This window comes from Dipodomys ordii, unplaced genomic scaffold (genome assembly GCF_000151885.1).
Source record: "Dipodomys ordii isolate 6190 unplaced genomic scaffold, Dord_2.0 Scaffold100, whole genome shotgun sequence".
Taxonomy (NCBI): domain Eukaryota; kingdom Metazoa; phylum Chordata; class Mammalia; order Rodentia; family Heteromyidae; genus Dipodomys; species Dipodomys ordii.
The window spans coordinates 6549188-6563695 of NW_012267316.1; the positions used below are offsets into that span (position 1 = coordinate 6549188).

Genomic DNA, 14508 nt, shown 5'->3' on the forward strand with positions numbered 1-14508 from the left:
ATCTGAATAACACCCAGAACAACACTGAAGACACACTTACTCTGGTGCAATAAATCCGTGTTGTGGTGTGACTGTCAGGCAATGGGCTGGCCAATATAGTTCAAATTTCAGCAACCTGACAGAATTATTAACAATCTGGAAACGTCCAGTTTTTGTCATATCACCTATTGTAGCAAATAAATCGAATGTAACTTTCATTTAGCAACAGTGAAAAAAGACAAGTGTAAATAAAAATAAGTTTTAAATAAGTACACTAGTTACAATGGCTTACTTAGCAATTCTTAGCTACTCAATTATGGGAATTTCAAATCTGTTTAAAAAGGCATACTTGATAACTCCTGGAAACTACAAAGACCCTGAAAACCTTGAACAAAGAGAAAAATAGCAATCTCAAAATTGTTAGCTCCTGGTTTTAATTTTGGCACATGTGTATGTATTAGTTTTTTTGTTTGTTTTTTTGGTCAGTTGTGGGGCCTGAACTGTCAGCTCTTCAGCTCTTCCACTTGAGCCACAGCCCCACTTCTGGTTTTTTTCTGCTTATGTGGTACTCAGGAATCGAACCCAGGGCCTTATGCATGTAAGGCAAGCACTCTACCACTGAGCCACCCTTGTTCTGACTCTGAACCAACCTTATCAGGGTTAAGGTAATAACTATCAAGGTGGGGTGTGGCTCTGCTCTCAAGAAGCTGAGCTGAGTTGGATAGGGTTCCAGATGAGTTCTAATCAGGTCTCTATGGTGGAGTCTGTCCAATTATGTATGAGGACAGAACACAGACAACAACTCCTAAAGGCACATCTGATGACTTGCTGAAATACTCACAAGAAGAAGGAGCTACCAGAATTAAGTGTTCAGGTTGGATGGTCCACATCTCTTCAGAGGCTGCTGTATCTTGAGATGAGTGGGCAGCTTGTGAGAGAAAAGGAGACCCTTGAGGACCTTTAACTGGTAAAACATCCAAAGAGATATTGCCACCATGTTTATCAGAAGGTCTCAATTCACTAGAAAAAAATTATTCAAAAATTAAAAAAGCAAAGTCAAAAATGATGAAAAGCCAGACTCTTTCACATTTAATAGTGATTTTGTTTTATGTCGTGGGGCTTGAACTCTGGGCTTGGGCGCTGTTCCTGCACTCTTCAGCTCAAAGTGAGCACTCTATCGCTTGAGCTACAAGCGCCACTTCCAGTTTTGTGGTGGTTTATTAGAGATAAGAGTCTCACAGACTTTCCTGGCTGGGCTGGTTTTGAACCATAATCCTCAGATTTCAGCCTCCTGCAGAGCTAGTATTACAGGCATGAGCCACCAACGCCTGGCTAATATTAATTCTTTATAAAATAAAAACAATTAGATAAAACTAAAAGGGTATTACATGCCATATACTTTTGAGTCAGGAACAAAAAGTGAACAAACATAGCAGTGGTACTCATTAGACACTATGAAATGAACTATCCAACTTGAGAGTACTTATGGGAGGGAAAAACTGGGAGAGAGGGAGGGAGGGAGGAACACTGACCAAAAAGAAATGCATTCTTCACCTGACTTATGTAACTGAAACCCCTTTATAGTAATAATTAAAAAAATTAAAAATCCAGCTGACCACTGTGTCTCATGTCTATAATCCTACCTATCCAGAGGCTGAGATCTGAGGACTATAATTCAAAGCTAGCTCAGGGAGGAAAGTCATTGAGATTATTATCTCCAACTAGCCATCAAAAAGTGGAAAAACAGAGCTGTGGCTTAAGTGGTAGGAAACTAGCCTTAAGCAAAGAAGCTCACTCAGGGTCAGTGCCTAGACTACACCCTAAGTACAAGCCCCAGGACCAGAACCAAAAAAAAAAAAAAAATTCTCCTTATTTTTACTTATATACTTTTTTTTTTTGGGTCCAGTCATGGGGCCTGAACTCTGGGCCTGGGAGCTGCCCCTCAGCTCTTCAGCTCAAGGCTAGCACTCTACCACTTGAGCCACAGCACCACTTCCGGCTTTTTTCTTTTTGCTTATGTGGTGCTGAGGAATCGAACCCAAGGCCTCATGCATATAAGGCAAGTACTCTACCACTGAGCCACCTTCCCAGCCCACTTATATACTTTTTATATATGTTTTATTTATGTAGGCTAGAAGTATAACTCTGGAGCATTTATCTAATATGTTCAATGCTCTGAGTCTGACCCCAAACACTGCAAAGAAAATTAAATAGTGTACAAAAAACCCCAAATACAATGTAAATTACATAGTATACATAGTATGATATAAAAAAATCAGTGACTTCCATTATTTTTCTGCCTGATTCTGCATCTGAATCTATTAAAAGAGAATCATGGCTCAAAGCCAGCCTAGACAGAAAAGTCCATGAGACACCATCTCTTAAAATAACCAGCAAAAGCTGGGCTGAGGACATTGTTCAAGAAGTAACATTAGCAAGCTGAGCAAATGAGAGACCAAGATCAAACCTGAGTACCAGTACCAAAAGAAGATTTACTAGAAAATGACCAATATCAAAAATGTGAGAAAATTCAAATTCTTAACATAATAGAACTACACAATGGCAACTTTTTTTTATGACAATGAATGACACTAAGAACCTAAAACAGAAAAGTCTTCTAATAGGAAGAAATGCTAATCCAGTCTACCAGGCTATTATTACAGGGTTTGTTTAGCTGTAATTCAGATGAATTTTGTAATCACTAGTGCTTCAAAATTGGTGATTTTTTAATAAAATAAATATTATAAAATAAAATGTTATTACAAAATCATCAATTTTGTAAAACCAATGCTCTCTCATCCTCGGTTTTCAAATTATACTTCTACTGTCCCAGAAAAACAAGGGAGAACTATCTGGAAAAAAAAATCACCAGATTAAAAAGGGATAGGAGGTATGACTCAAGTAATACAGTGCCTGCCTATTAAGTATGAAAACCTGAGTTCAAACCCAAGTACTATTTTTAAAAACCTCATATATTTATATAATCAGTCATAGACAAGTTAGCATTATATACCACCTGGGAATATACTTTGGAAAAACAAATGGCATTAATATTTTTTAATTGTAAATGTGATCTATAGAAGGGTTATAGTTACTACATATGTCAGTCATTGAGTACATTTCTTTTTGAATAGTGTCACCTCTTCCATTTTCCCCTCCCCAACAAGTTGTATAGTTCATTTTCAACATAGTGTCTAGTGAATATCACTGCTGAAACACTTCTTTTGTGTTTCTCAAACTCATCTGTTAACTAACTGACTCAGTTAGTCAACTGTTAACTAACTCACTAGTAAGAAAAAGGTCATCTTTATTCTTATTACACCTATTTTCTCAGAGAATACTGAAGAAAAAAAGAAAGATGACTTTAACAAAGTTAGTAATCTTGGAGAAAACAGATCTCTCAGTAAACACTCTAATGTCCTTATGTATATAGAATTTGCTTTTAATAGGATGTATTTATTTGATTTATCCAAAATTGTATGTGGAATAAAACTGAATTTGATGTGTATATGGGGAACAGCTCTTTGAAGAATTACATGGTTATGTCATCAAAGAACAAAACACAACTCCCATACTCAGCTGCCCCTTTTTGTAAGCCATGTATATTACCAGTAAAGAACTGGTATTAAGTTTGAACCAGAGTATGAGCATTTAATTTTATAACAAGTACCCACAAGTGCAGTGGCATTCCCAGCCTCTCCAGGCTTCACCTAAAGTCATTATAGAAGCTTAGTTCTCTGAAGATCTGATTTGATCATCTAAACCTCCATTATCACAATGTTGAAAGGTAAAGAAAGGATAAAGGAACTACTCTATACTAAAAGCAAGTAAAAAAAAGACAGACCATCTAAATGCAATATGTGATCTGAGATTATGGACCAGAGCAGAAGAGGGTTTTGTTCTGTGGGTTTAACTATGGAGGACATTATTGTACATGTTTAATAGAAATCTATGGAATAAGTGATACTACTAAATAAATATTAAATATTCTAATGGGGTGGATTTACCATAGAAAATATTTTTAAGACAATTTAGGGCTTATAAGTGATCAAGCTGCAACTTACTCTTGAATGGGCCAGAAAAAAGATTTAAACAAGTTAGAGATATAAAGAATGATAAGGTAAATGTGAAAAATGTTTAATAATTGGGAAATCAGAGAACAGTGCTTATAGGAATTCTCTGTATTATTTTAAACTTCCCTCAGAGTTTGAAATGATTTCAACTTAAACTAAAATATAAAGGGAAAATAAACATTTTGATAGAAAACATAGGACAGCAAAAAAAAGATCTACTATAGTTAAATAATCTTGAAATCTGGTAAAGGAATTTTGCTAGTATATTTGTTTTACCTTTTAGATTCCAAGCTAGCTTTGGGAGAAGGCTGAAGAAGTTCTCTGTTAGGACCAGAATCTCTGAATTCTCCAATTACTGAAAGCATAATTTTACGCATGTTTCCATAAAATAGCTGAATATCGTTAGGCCGTTGGGGAAGATCATGTACTAGAAAAGAAAACGTTTTGAAGCATATGAACCTTCACATTAAGCACAATGCAAAATAACAGAAAAAAATTTACATATTAATGTAATTTTCTTAGGTTGGGGTAGGTGGTGTTTTGATTAACGCTACTGAGAGGCACAAAATGATAGGCAACCCAGCATTAGGACAGCACAGGCTCTGAACCTAAATGTGAAATTCACTTGTCACTCATTTGTTCTGTGACCTCTGGCAAATTACTTATTTACTCTGAGCTTTAGTTTCCTTGACTAGAATCTGGCATAACAGCTCTCTATCTCAGGAAAACTGTGAGCCTTATTAAAGAATGTTTTTGAAGATATGAATAGTAGCAGACATTTACATAAAACTTACAAAGGGCCAGTTACTGCTCTACTATCTTAATATTAAGGTATGAAGGTATATCTTAATATTAAGGTATTATAATTTCCTGTTAAAAATCTAAAGCACAAGGAGGTTGAAAACACACATTATGTAAATTAAAGTCTCAAAGATATGTAATACATCACCACAATATATCCTATATCTTGAATTCAGGGACACACCAAGTTTGAACTCACCTGCACTTCAGATGGGTGATACTGGCAAGTTGCATGAATTCTTGGTTGGGTTTATCAAACAACCTGTATTATAACTTATTTCTTGACTTTCATGGACACAGCTCTCTCTACCTGGAACATCTCTACCTTGTCAACCCCTCTTTGTTCAAGTCTTCTTAGAGAGACACCTCATCCTCAGTGAGGGGCAGGCCCTTTCTTTGTGCTTCTCTCATTCCCAAATATACTCCAGCACAGCACTGTTTACCACCCTTCAATGATCAGATGTCTACATCTGTCAGTCTCTGTGTCCACAAGTGACTAGCACCATGTGTACTCTATATGTATTTATTCACTCAGGGAAGGAGATGTTACTGTATCATGGAACTATGCCAACTTCTGAACCACCAGTCTAGCTATGTGTTTCCACTTAAGGTCTTCATAGCTGCAATATGATTAAGTATCAATGCTTCATCTTCACAGCAGTTTTCAATTTAGCTACTATCTATATCCTTCCTATAAAGAGATAAGGGACTAAAGTGGCAGAGATGAGGTTTTTTTTGTCAGTTGTGGGGCTTGAACTCTGGGCCTGGGTGCAATCCCTCAGCTCTTCAGCTCAAGGTGAGTGCTCTATCACTTGAGCTACAGTGCCACTTTGGTTTTCTGAGTGGTTTAGTGGAGATGAGTCTCACGTATTTTCCTGCCAGGGATGGCTTTCAACCGAGATCCTTAGATCTCAGCCTCCTGAGTAGCTAGGATTACAGGCGAGAGCCACCGATGCCCAGCCTTAGAGATGAGTCTTGAGTGTGCTTTATTCCCTTAGCACACTGATGACATGACCACATCCAATCTTTTATTAATGATTTTCAACTAACCTATGCCTAGAGAAGAGCTAGCAGACTAATCTACAACATCCCTACAAAGATATAACTATGCTTTACTTTCATCATCAATTTTTCAGGACAAAAGAACATTACATCATTTAAAAACTAAAACTAAAAAAAAAAGAAAGAAAGAAAGAAAAAAAGAAAAAAACAAAACTAAAACTAACAAGGAAAAAACAATCACCTGAAATTTGACCACCAAAACATTGAATTTTTTTTTTGGTATTTATGTATATTCACACATTAAGTTATTTTTATTAAAATGAGATCTTACTATGTAAAAATTTAAAAGCTGTTTTTTTCTTAATAAATTTTCCTATGCCACTTAGTATAGAATTATATTGTTTTCATAGCTTCAAAACATTCTGCGTAATTAAACTGCCATCTATTCTTGGGCATTTTGGTCACCTCTTAATTTTAACTACTACTGTACAAACTATGGTATAAGCTATTTATGTATGTATATGTATAATCTATGTAAATAATATGTAAATCTATGTAAATAACCTCTGTAAATAATACTTATATGTATATGCATAATCTATGGTAAAAAATGTGTACATATATTTTTACACCATTTTTCTGTCTTGTTACATTTATACTGTATGAATAATAAGACACTATTAAATATTTGAACTGCTGTGCTCAAATAGGACAAAACATCTAGGTTATAGTCATCTTACATGTCTTTTGTGGAGTTCCTTCTTCATTCATATCCTCCATAATTTTACAGTGGCACTGAAATCTCAAAATGAAAGTGAGAATGATCACTATTTACCTCATGCTCATTCTCTGCTTATATACTGCCTACACACAGAATCTATATGAAATATTACTAACACCAAAAATATAAAGTGAAGCTCCTCTGATTCTCAAGACAATTCTGCATGAATGAGAAGCTTGCTCTCACTCTTCTCATTCTACAAAGAAGAAATTGATCTAATTTGAATAAACTACAGTGATGTAATTTATTTAAAGTCACAGAGCAAAGCTGTGGCTCAAAATCAGCCAGATACCAGATCCAAATTAGCATTTCTTCCCTTCTGTCACATGATGACCAGACAACACTACAAGTGACCAAAACATTGAAGACAAGCTGAAATTCTTACCTTCCTCTATCAGTATTTCATCCTGAAATGCTTCAACAAAATTAATGTTTTGCAATACACTATGCTCTGGAAGTATCTGCTTTATAATTCCAGGTTTCTGCAGCAAGGCTCTGCCAGAGAGATTTTTATGAAAAAAGTGATTTATATATAAATGACCTCAATTAGATATTTATTAATTCATTTGGCAAATCTCACTAATGACAGGTTACATGTGTATAAACATCTCATGCCTTAGTCCTAATAGTGCTTTTAAAATAGAAAACCTGTTTTGGAGGTTGAGTTGAAAATTGCACATGATTGTGCAATAGTCACTTTCAGTTAAATTAAAATCAGGGACTAAGAACAGACAGAAAACTAAAGTTAGATTGTTTTAAGGTGTTACATTTCATTATCTTTGATAACTTTGATCAGTCAGAAATTTGCGTTGGGGAAGGGAATTATAAGACACCAAGAAAAATATGTAAATTACCATATAACTTTGTCTATTTGGCCTCTTGCAGAGAATCTTTGAAAAGAAATATAAACTTATCTACTATATTCACGTATTCATAACAAAAGGAATCTCATTACTATAAGTTTATGGAAAACAGCTGTGAAACATATCTCTATCTCCCAGTAAAACAAAAGGGGAAAAAAAGTTTGTGTTTTTAAAATAATTAAGAAACAAATATAGGGGCTGGGAAGGTGGCTCAGTAGTAGAGCACTTGCCTTGCATTCATGAGGCCCTGGGTTCGATTCCTCAGCACCACATAAGCAAAAAGAAAAAAGCCGGAAGTGGCGCTATGGCTCAAGTGGTAGAGCGCTAGCCTTGAGCTGAAGAGCTGAGGGACAGCACCCAGGCCCAGAGTTCAGGCCCCACAACTGGACCCCCCCCAAAAAAGAAAGAAACAAACAAATACAACAGGTTAGCTCTTCACAGCTGGCTATTATAATATCATATAGCAAGTCAGCCTTAATCTCTCTTTTACTATTCCAATGTGACCAACCAATTAAAACCAAACAATCATCAAGTACAATGACTGACATCAGTAATCCCAGCTCCTTGGGAAGTGAAAATCAGAAGAATCAATGTTTAAAGCCAGACCAATCCAGGTGCCGGTGGCTCACTCCTGAAATCCTAGCTACTCAGGAGGCTGAGTTCTGAGGATCACAGTTCAAAGCCAGCCCGAGCAGGAAAGTCTGTGAGACTCTTATCTCCAATTAACCACCAGAAATCCCAAAGCAGCACTGTGGCTCAAGTAGTAGAGCGCTCACCTTGAGCTGAAGAGCACAGAGTTCAAGCCCCATGACTGACCGGGGGGGGGGGGGGGGGGGGAAGCAGAGCAGGCAAAAAAATTAGTGAGACAAACCCTACAGCTGAGCGTGATAATGATCACCTCACCTGTGTTTCCAACAAACCAAAATGCAAAAATAGGAAGATAATGGTCTAGGCATAAAGATGAGACTCTATCTACAAAGTAAAAAGCAAAAAGGGTGGGCACTGCTTAAGTAATTACTTAAGCAAAAACTTATTACTGGGCTGGGAAGATGGCTCAGTGGTAGAGTACTTGCCTTGCATGCATGAGGCCCTGGGTTCGATTCCTCAGCACCACAGAAGCAAAAAGAAAAAAGCCGGAAATGGCGCTGTGGCTCAAGAGGTAGAGCGCTAGCCTTGAGCTGAAAAGCTGAGGGAAAGCGCCCAGGCCCAGAGTTCAGGCCCCACGACTGGACCCAAAAAACAAAAAACAACAACAAAAAAAACTTATTACTTACTTTTTATTAGAGTGCCTGACTAGCAAGTTCAAGGCCCAAAAAATATAAAAAAAATCTAGGTTCTATATCAGAATAAAAGACAGGAGAGCATAAAGAGCTGGAAGAAGGAAAGACAACCTATTATATTCACCCAAATCTACTAAAGTTAGTGATTTTCTACTAATAGATAAAACATCATGAGCTTTACCCATTTTATATTAAGCTTAATAATAAAAGAATCCAGAATTTAGTAACAATGGAACATGTTTAAATAATACCTGAAGCCAGATCAGTATCTTACATTTGTCAACATTCTGGTATATGAAACTATATTTAAACTAGCTATATTAAATTTTATAAATGATAACCTATACATTTCTAAAATACAGTGGGCATTTCAAATAATTCAGATTTCTAATAATCTGAATAATAATAATCTTTCAGTAGTTGTGAAATTCTTTTCTGAAACTGATCTATTGCTGGATATATTCTCAAGAGTACATTAAGAATACTGTTCTATTATAAGGTATGATGTTCCTACTAGATAAAGGAAAAGAGGCATGGTACATACATTAAGATTAAGAAGCACAAGGCAAAAATAAATATATAGATGTTTGCTACAGGTATTTACAACCTATATTATGCCAATTTATCAACCATACAAATTTTACCAAGTTTTTTTTTCCAATTTGTCAATTCACTAATAAACAATGAACATGTATGTTCTAAAACTATCATGTCCTAAAGCATCTATTAAGCATTCCTTGCATCCATTGGTTAGCTCCCAACATTGTTCAAGGTAAGTAATCTACCTTCGATACTGCTGTCTGGAAATTTCATCACCACCAAAGAAGTATATAGTCGACAGTTCTGTCGCAGTGTTATTATCACTCTTTCTGTCAGATGGATTATATATTAAAGTAACATCCTGATATAAAAAAAGGAGTATATTAAGTATTTTTCCTGAGTATGAAAAATATAATTCTAGATGATATTTTTAAAATCTCACTCTAGTATCTTCTAGGCCTAACCATTCAATAGACAGTGCATATGTATCATATTTCCAAGACTAGATAAGCACTTATACTCCCTCATTACTTCAAATATTATTTTCATTTTTGCCATAAAATGTCTAATTTTTATTAGCATATATTTGTGACATTTCTACACATTTTATACAATGTGTCCGATCAATCTCATCTACTCTAGCATTTTCTTGTTCTTTCCCCCTTCCTAAAACAATTTCAACAGGATTTAATGTTCTATTTTCATACATGCAAACAATATACTTCAATCATTTGACCATATTCATCCTCATTAACCCTACTTTGCCAGCCCAACCTCTCCCTCTAATATCCTCCCCAAAAAAACCTGTTTCTCTACCATCCCTCTAACTCTCTATTAATCAAAGCTATCATCAGGTTCTTTTTTCATATTTATTTGCCATATATTTCAAAATTACCTATTCTTTTTCCCTGCCCTCTACCCCTCCTCTTCCTAATAAATCCCTTAAACTCATATTCTATGTATGTATAAATATATATAAGCATATATATCTTAAATATATAAACACATATTTAAGATACATAATTATTCATCTAAGTGAGTTATTTCAAAGCAGAAAACTTTATACTTACTTCTCGTGTCCTTTCCTTGAGTATAAAGTTATCTGGAATAATCCTTATTACTTTAGGATCCAGCAAAATTTTTTTCTGAGAATCCTTAAAGCCTACTGCTTTAACAAAAGCTGCTCGAGAGCCAGTGTTTCGGACAGAAAAAACAATTTTACTTTCTTTGCCAGGAATTAAGTCATTCACTGTCACCATGTAACTGTCAGATAATTTTTTAACACCTTCCAAAATAAGATTACTTGTTCCTCCATATCCAGACAAAGGTATCTAAAAGAATATATAATCCCAAATTATTTTAGGTAAGAGAGCAGAATATTTAATTACAGTTAGAAGAAAATATAGAAAGATTTAATACAATTAAAGTTTTTAGTATTCATGTAATTAGTCTAGTAAGTGACTCTACTTCCAGTGTAATGTTATATAAAGACTTTAATCTTCAGAGAAAAACAAATCAAAGCACTGCAAACATTGTTTAATCTTTAATGTCAAGAATAATTATTTCCTTGTATAAATTCAAGGTGACAGAGGAAAATAAGCTCAAGGTACTGGGCTTGATTCCCAGAACCACTAAAAAACAAAAACAAGAAATTAGTGTAACTATGCCTGCTTCAGAACTTTTTACAGTGAAACATACTGGCATTTGTAATTTATTCTGAAATGACCAAAGAAAAATGGCCAATGGCTCACACCTGTAATCCTAGCTACTCAGGAGGCTGAGATCTGAGGATCACGGTTCAAAGCCAGCCCAGGCAGGAAAGTCCATGAGACTCTCATCTCCAATAAAACACTAGAAAACCGGAAGTGGCGCTGTGGCTCAAGCCGTAGAGTGCTCGCCTTGAGCTAAAGAGTGCAGGGACAGTGCCCAAGCCCAGAGTTCAAGCACCATAACCGACAAAAAAAAAAAAAAGAAAAATAGATGAAATTAATGGATGTAAATATGTGGTAAAAGAAATATAGCAAAATATGAACTGTAAGGATCTGTGGTAAAACATGTGACTACTAACTACATTGTTCTTCCAACTCAGTAATTCTGAAATGTTTCATTAAAATATGTCTTAGAGGGAGAATCATTTGGTACAATCAGTGTCAAAGAGAAGCATGCAAAAGGAACTAAGGACAAGTACTTAAAAACTCTCCAAAGACAGTGACTGGTAATGTGGAAGCAACAGACTGGAGCCAGGTTTAAAAGGAGACTGTTGCTGCTTCCACAGGGCACAAGTCCAAGAAACGAGGATTTACAGATACCTTCCATTAGCCAGAACATAAGGGAATAAAATAACCCCCATATTCTTCAAAATGACACTGTTATAATTAAGGATAAAAACTTAACAATGTGCATTTCTTTCCTGGGAAACTTTTGCAAACATGGAATAATCTACAATGACTTTTTATTATCTAATATAAGGCAAATGTTATGTAAATGATATTGTACTCCATGTTCTAGGAAATAATACAAAGAAAAAGTCTGAGCCGGGCATCAATGGCTCACACCTGTAATCCTAGCTACTCAGGAGGCTGAGATCTGAGGATCATAGTTCAAAGCCAGCCGGAGCAGGAAAGTCTGTGAGACTCTTATCTCCTATAAACCACCAGAAAACCAGAAGTGGCACTGTGGCTTCAGTGGTAGAGCTGAAGAACTGAAGGACAGCACCCAGGTCCAGAGTTCAAGCCCCATGACAAAGAAAAAAAGAAAGAAAGAAAGAAAGGAAGGAAGGAAGGGAGGAAGGAAGGAAGGAAGGAAAGGAAGGAAGAAAGAAAAAGAGAGAAAAAGAGAAAGAAAGAAAGAAAAAGAAAGAAAATAGGTTTGTTCATTAAAGGAAGTTTGTTCATTACAGACAATTTTTTTTCCCAAACACTTTAGATTAGTGGTTAGTTGACTGCAGATGTGGAACCTGCAGATGTGAGACCAACTATATTTTCAAAGCCTAAATGTCACAAATGACTGAGTGGAAAGGTTTGAAAAAAATGATTGAGAAATCCAACTAATGTCAATAAACCCATAGATTAACCAAGTAAACCTATTGCTATAGAGAAAGGTTTTCATAACCTCAATACTATTGAAATTTAGAGATGGTGAGAGCTGCCCTGTTTACCAAAGTATTGTTTAGCAGCATCTGTGGCAGATGCTATTGGCACCCTTGTACCAATTAAGACAACCAAAAATGTCTCCAGACATTGCCAATTGTTCCCTGAGGGTAATAAAGCACCTGGTTGAGGATCACTGCTCTAGAGAACTACAAAACAGAGCTGTTCTTAGTAGTCAAAAGACTGCATAATAGATCAACATGGGCTTGCAAGTCAGATGGCCTAAATTTGAATATGGCCTCTATCATTTAGCAGACAAGAGGCACAATCATGGTCATACATTTCTCAAAGTCTTGATTTCACCATAAGTAGAATGTAGAGAACAATATTATCTCAGATGATTTTGAAAATAAAATGTGATAATCCACATACAGGTGAAGGACAGGGCCTAGCATGTACTCAATTTTCAATAAGTAGTATATTTTTATTGGGAAATTGGACAGCAAGTAGCTGCATGTCACACATAAGGGAATTTGTCAGATAACTGCAATGAAGTAACTACAATAGTCACAGTAAGTGTAAGTGTCAGAGACATGGTCTGTGTCAGTGTGTACAGCATTCAGGAGGCTAAGACAAGGAGGATCATGAGTTCAAGGTCAGTTAGAGAGTTACATAGCCAATCGGTCAAAACAGTAAAAAAAAAAAAAAAAAGTAAAAGAGCCATAATAGCATAATTATCACAGGCGATCCCTACTGAGCCAACCTCTATGAGAAGATGCTGTGGAAATCTTAGGCAGAAATCTCACCAGGATCTTGGTTTTAAAAGACATCAAACAAGAACCTCAGCTTGGAGGCTATCAAATCAAGTAGTCGTACCAAAAATCACCAGCTGAAGAGATAAAGAAGCAACTCCACCAATCCATCAACACCTGGCCAAGCAACCATAAACTGAATCAACTGAAACTGCTAAAATAAATAATTCTGCCTCTTAAATTGCTTATATCTGGTGTTTTGTTTATAGTGATGAAAAGCTAACAGAAAAATGGTTTCAGAAGTAGAATCACTACAATAACTAAACTTGACTATGTGACTCTAACTTTCAGAACTGATTTGAGGGAGGAATTTAGAAACACTTAGAATATAGGCTAAAGAAGCAATAGAAAGCTAAGCAGAGTTTAATGGGTAGTTCTAGTAGAATCTCAGAAGACCTCAGTGTCTATAGGAATGTGAACAGTGAAAGCCATACTCAGGAGGTTTCTGATAAGAAGTGTACTAGAGACCACATGTGGTACAGTCTAGCAAAGAACTTGTCTACATTTTATCTGTGCCCTGAGATTTTGAATAAGGCTGTTTAATCTGTTGAAAGAAATTTCAAGATAATAGCACTCAGGTTGTTCATGGTTATTGCTGACTGCTTTTTAGTGAGGTATACAGTGAGGATCAGAAGCAAAAAGCACAGTGGGATTTGAACATGAATTTGGATAAAAAAAGAAGAGCTGACTACTTTCTGCTTCCTGCAGGACATGAGATGAAGAAGCTTCTTTGCCACATACTCCTGCTGCCATGATGTTCTGCCCAACTGCACAACACGAATCACCTATGGACTGAACCCTCTGAAACCAAAAATCAATAATCCTTCCCCTTCAAGTGTTTTTCCAGTTCACATCACCCATATGTATTAGTGCTTCCGTTTCCTCACATACAAAAATAGCAGTTTTTAAAAGAACTCTTATCAAACAATTACGCTTACCATGGACAAGTCAACAGGCTCCACAGACTCTAGTGTCAAATAAAGCTTTCTTCTAAATTATTATCTTGTAATTTATCATTCTCCAATTTGACAAAAGGAAATGAGACTAACATTTCAGTCCCACATCCACCACCAGGTGGATACATTTTAAAGATGTGTACTTTTGTGTAGAGTTTTTTCATTTGACTATCCAGCCCTTATTTTCCTCCTTAAATGATTTCTTTTTTTTTTTTGGTTGGTCGTGGGGCTTGAACTCTGGGCCTGAGTGTTGTCCCTCAGCTCTTCAGCTCAAGGCTAGCACTCTACCACTTGAGCGACAGCGCCACTTCCAATTTTTCTGGTAGTTTATT

General features: G+C 36.0%; 1 protein-coding gene across 1 annotated transcript in view; it reads right to left on the reverse strand.

Moving 5' to 3' along the window:
• The window catches only part of Cep192 (centrosomal protein 192kDa), a 129975-nt gene that overhangs the window by 29028 nt on the left and 86439 nt on the right, over positions 1-14508 (reverse strand). Inside the window, exons 31-36 of the mRNA XM_013027142.1 lie at positions 10390-10650; positions 9565-9680; positions 7022-7131; positions 4329-4479; positions 821-999; positions 41-164 (exon numbers count right to left, since the gene is read on the reverse strand). Of these exons, the coding sequence (XP_012882596.1) occupies positions 41-164; positions 821-999; positions 4329-4479; positions 7022-7131; positions 9565-9680; positions 10390-10650 (941 nt within the window). The remainder of the gene's footprint in view (positions 1-40; positions 165-820; positions 1000-4328; positions 4480-7021; positions 7132-9564; positions 9681-10389; positions 10651-14508) is intronic.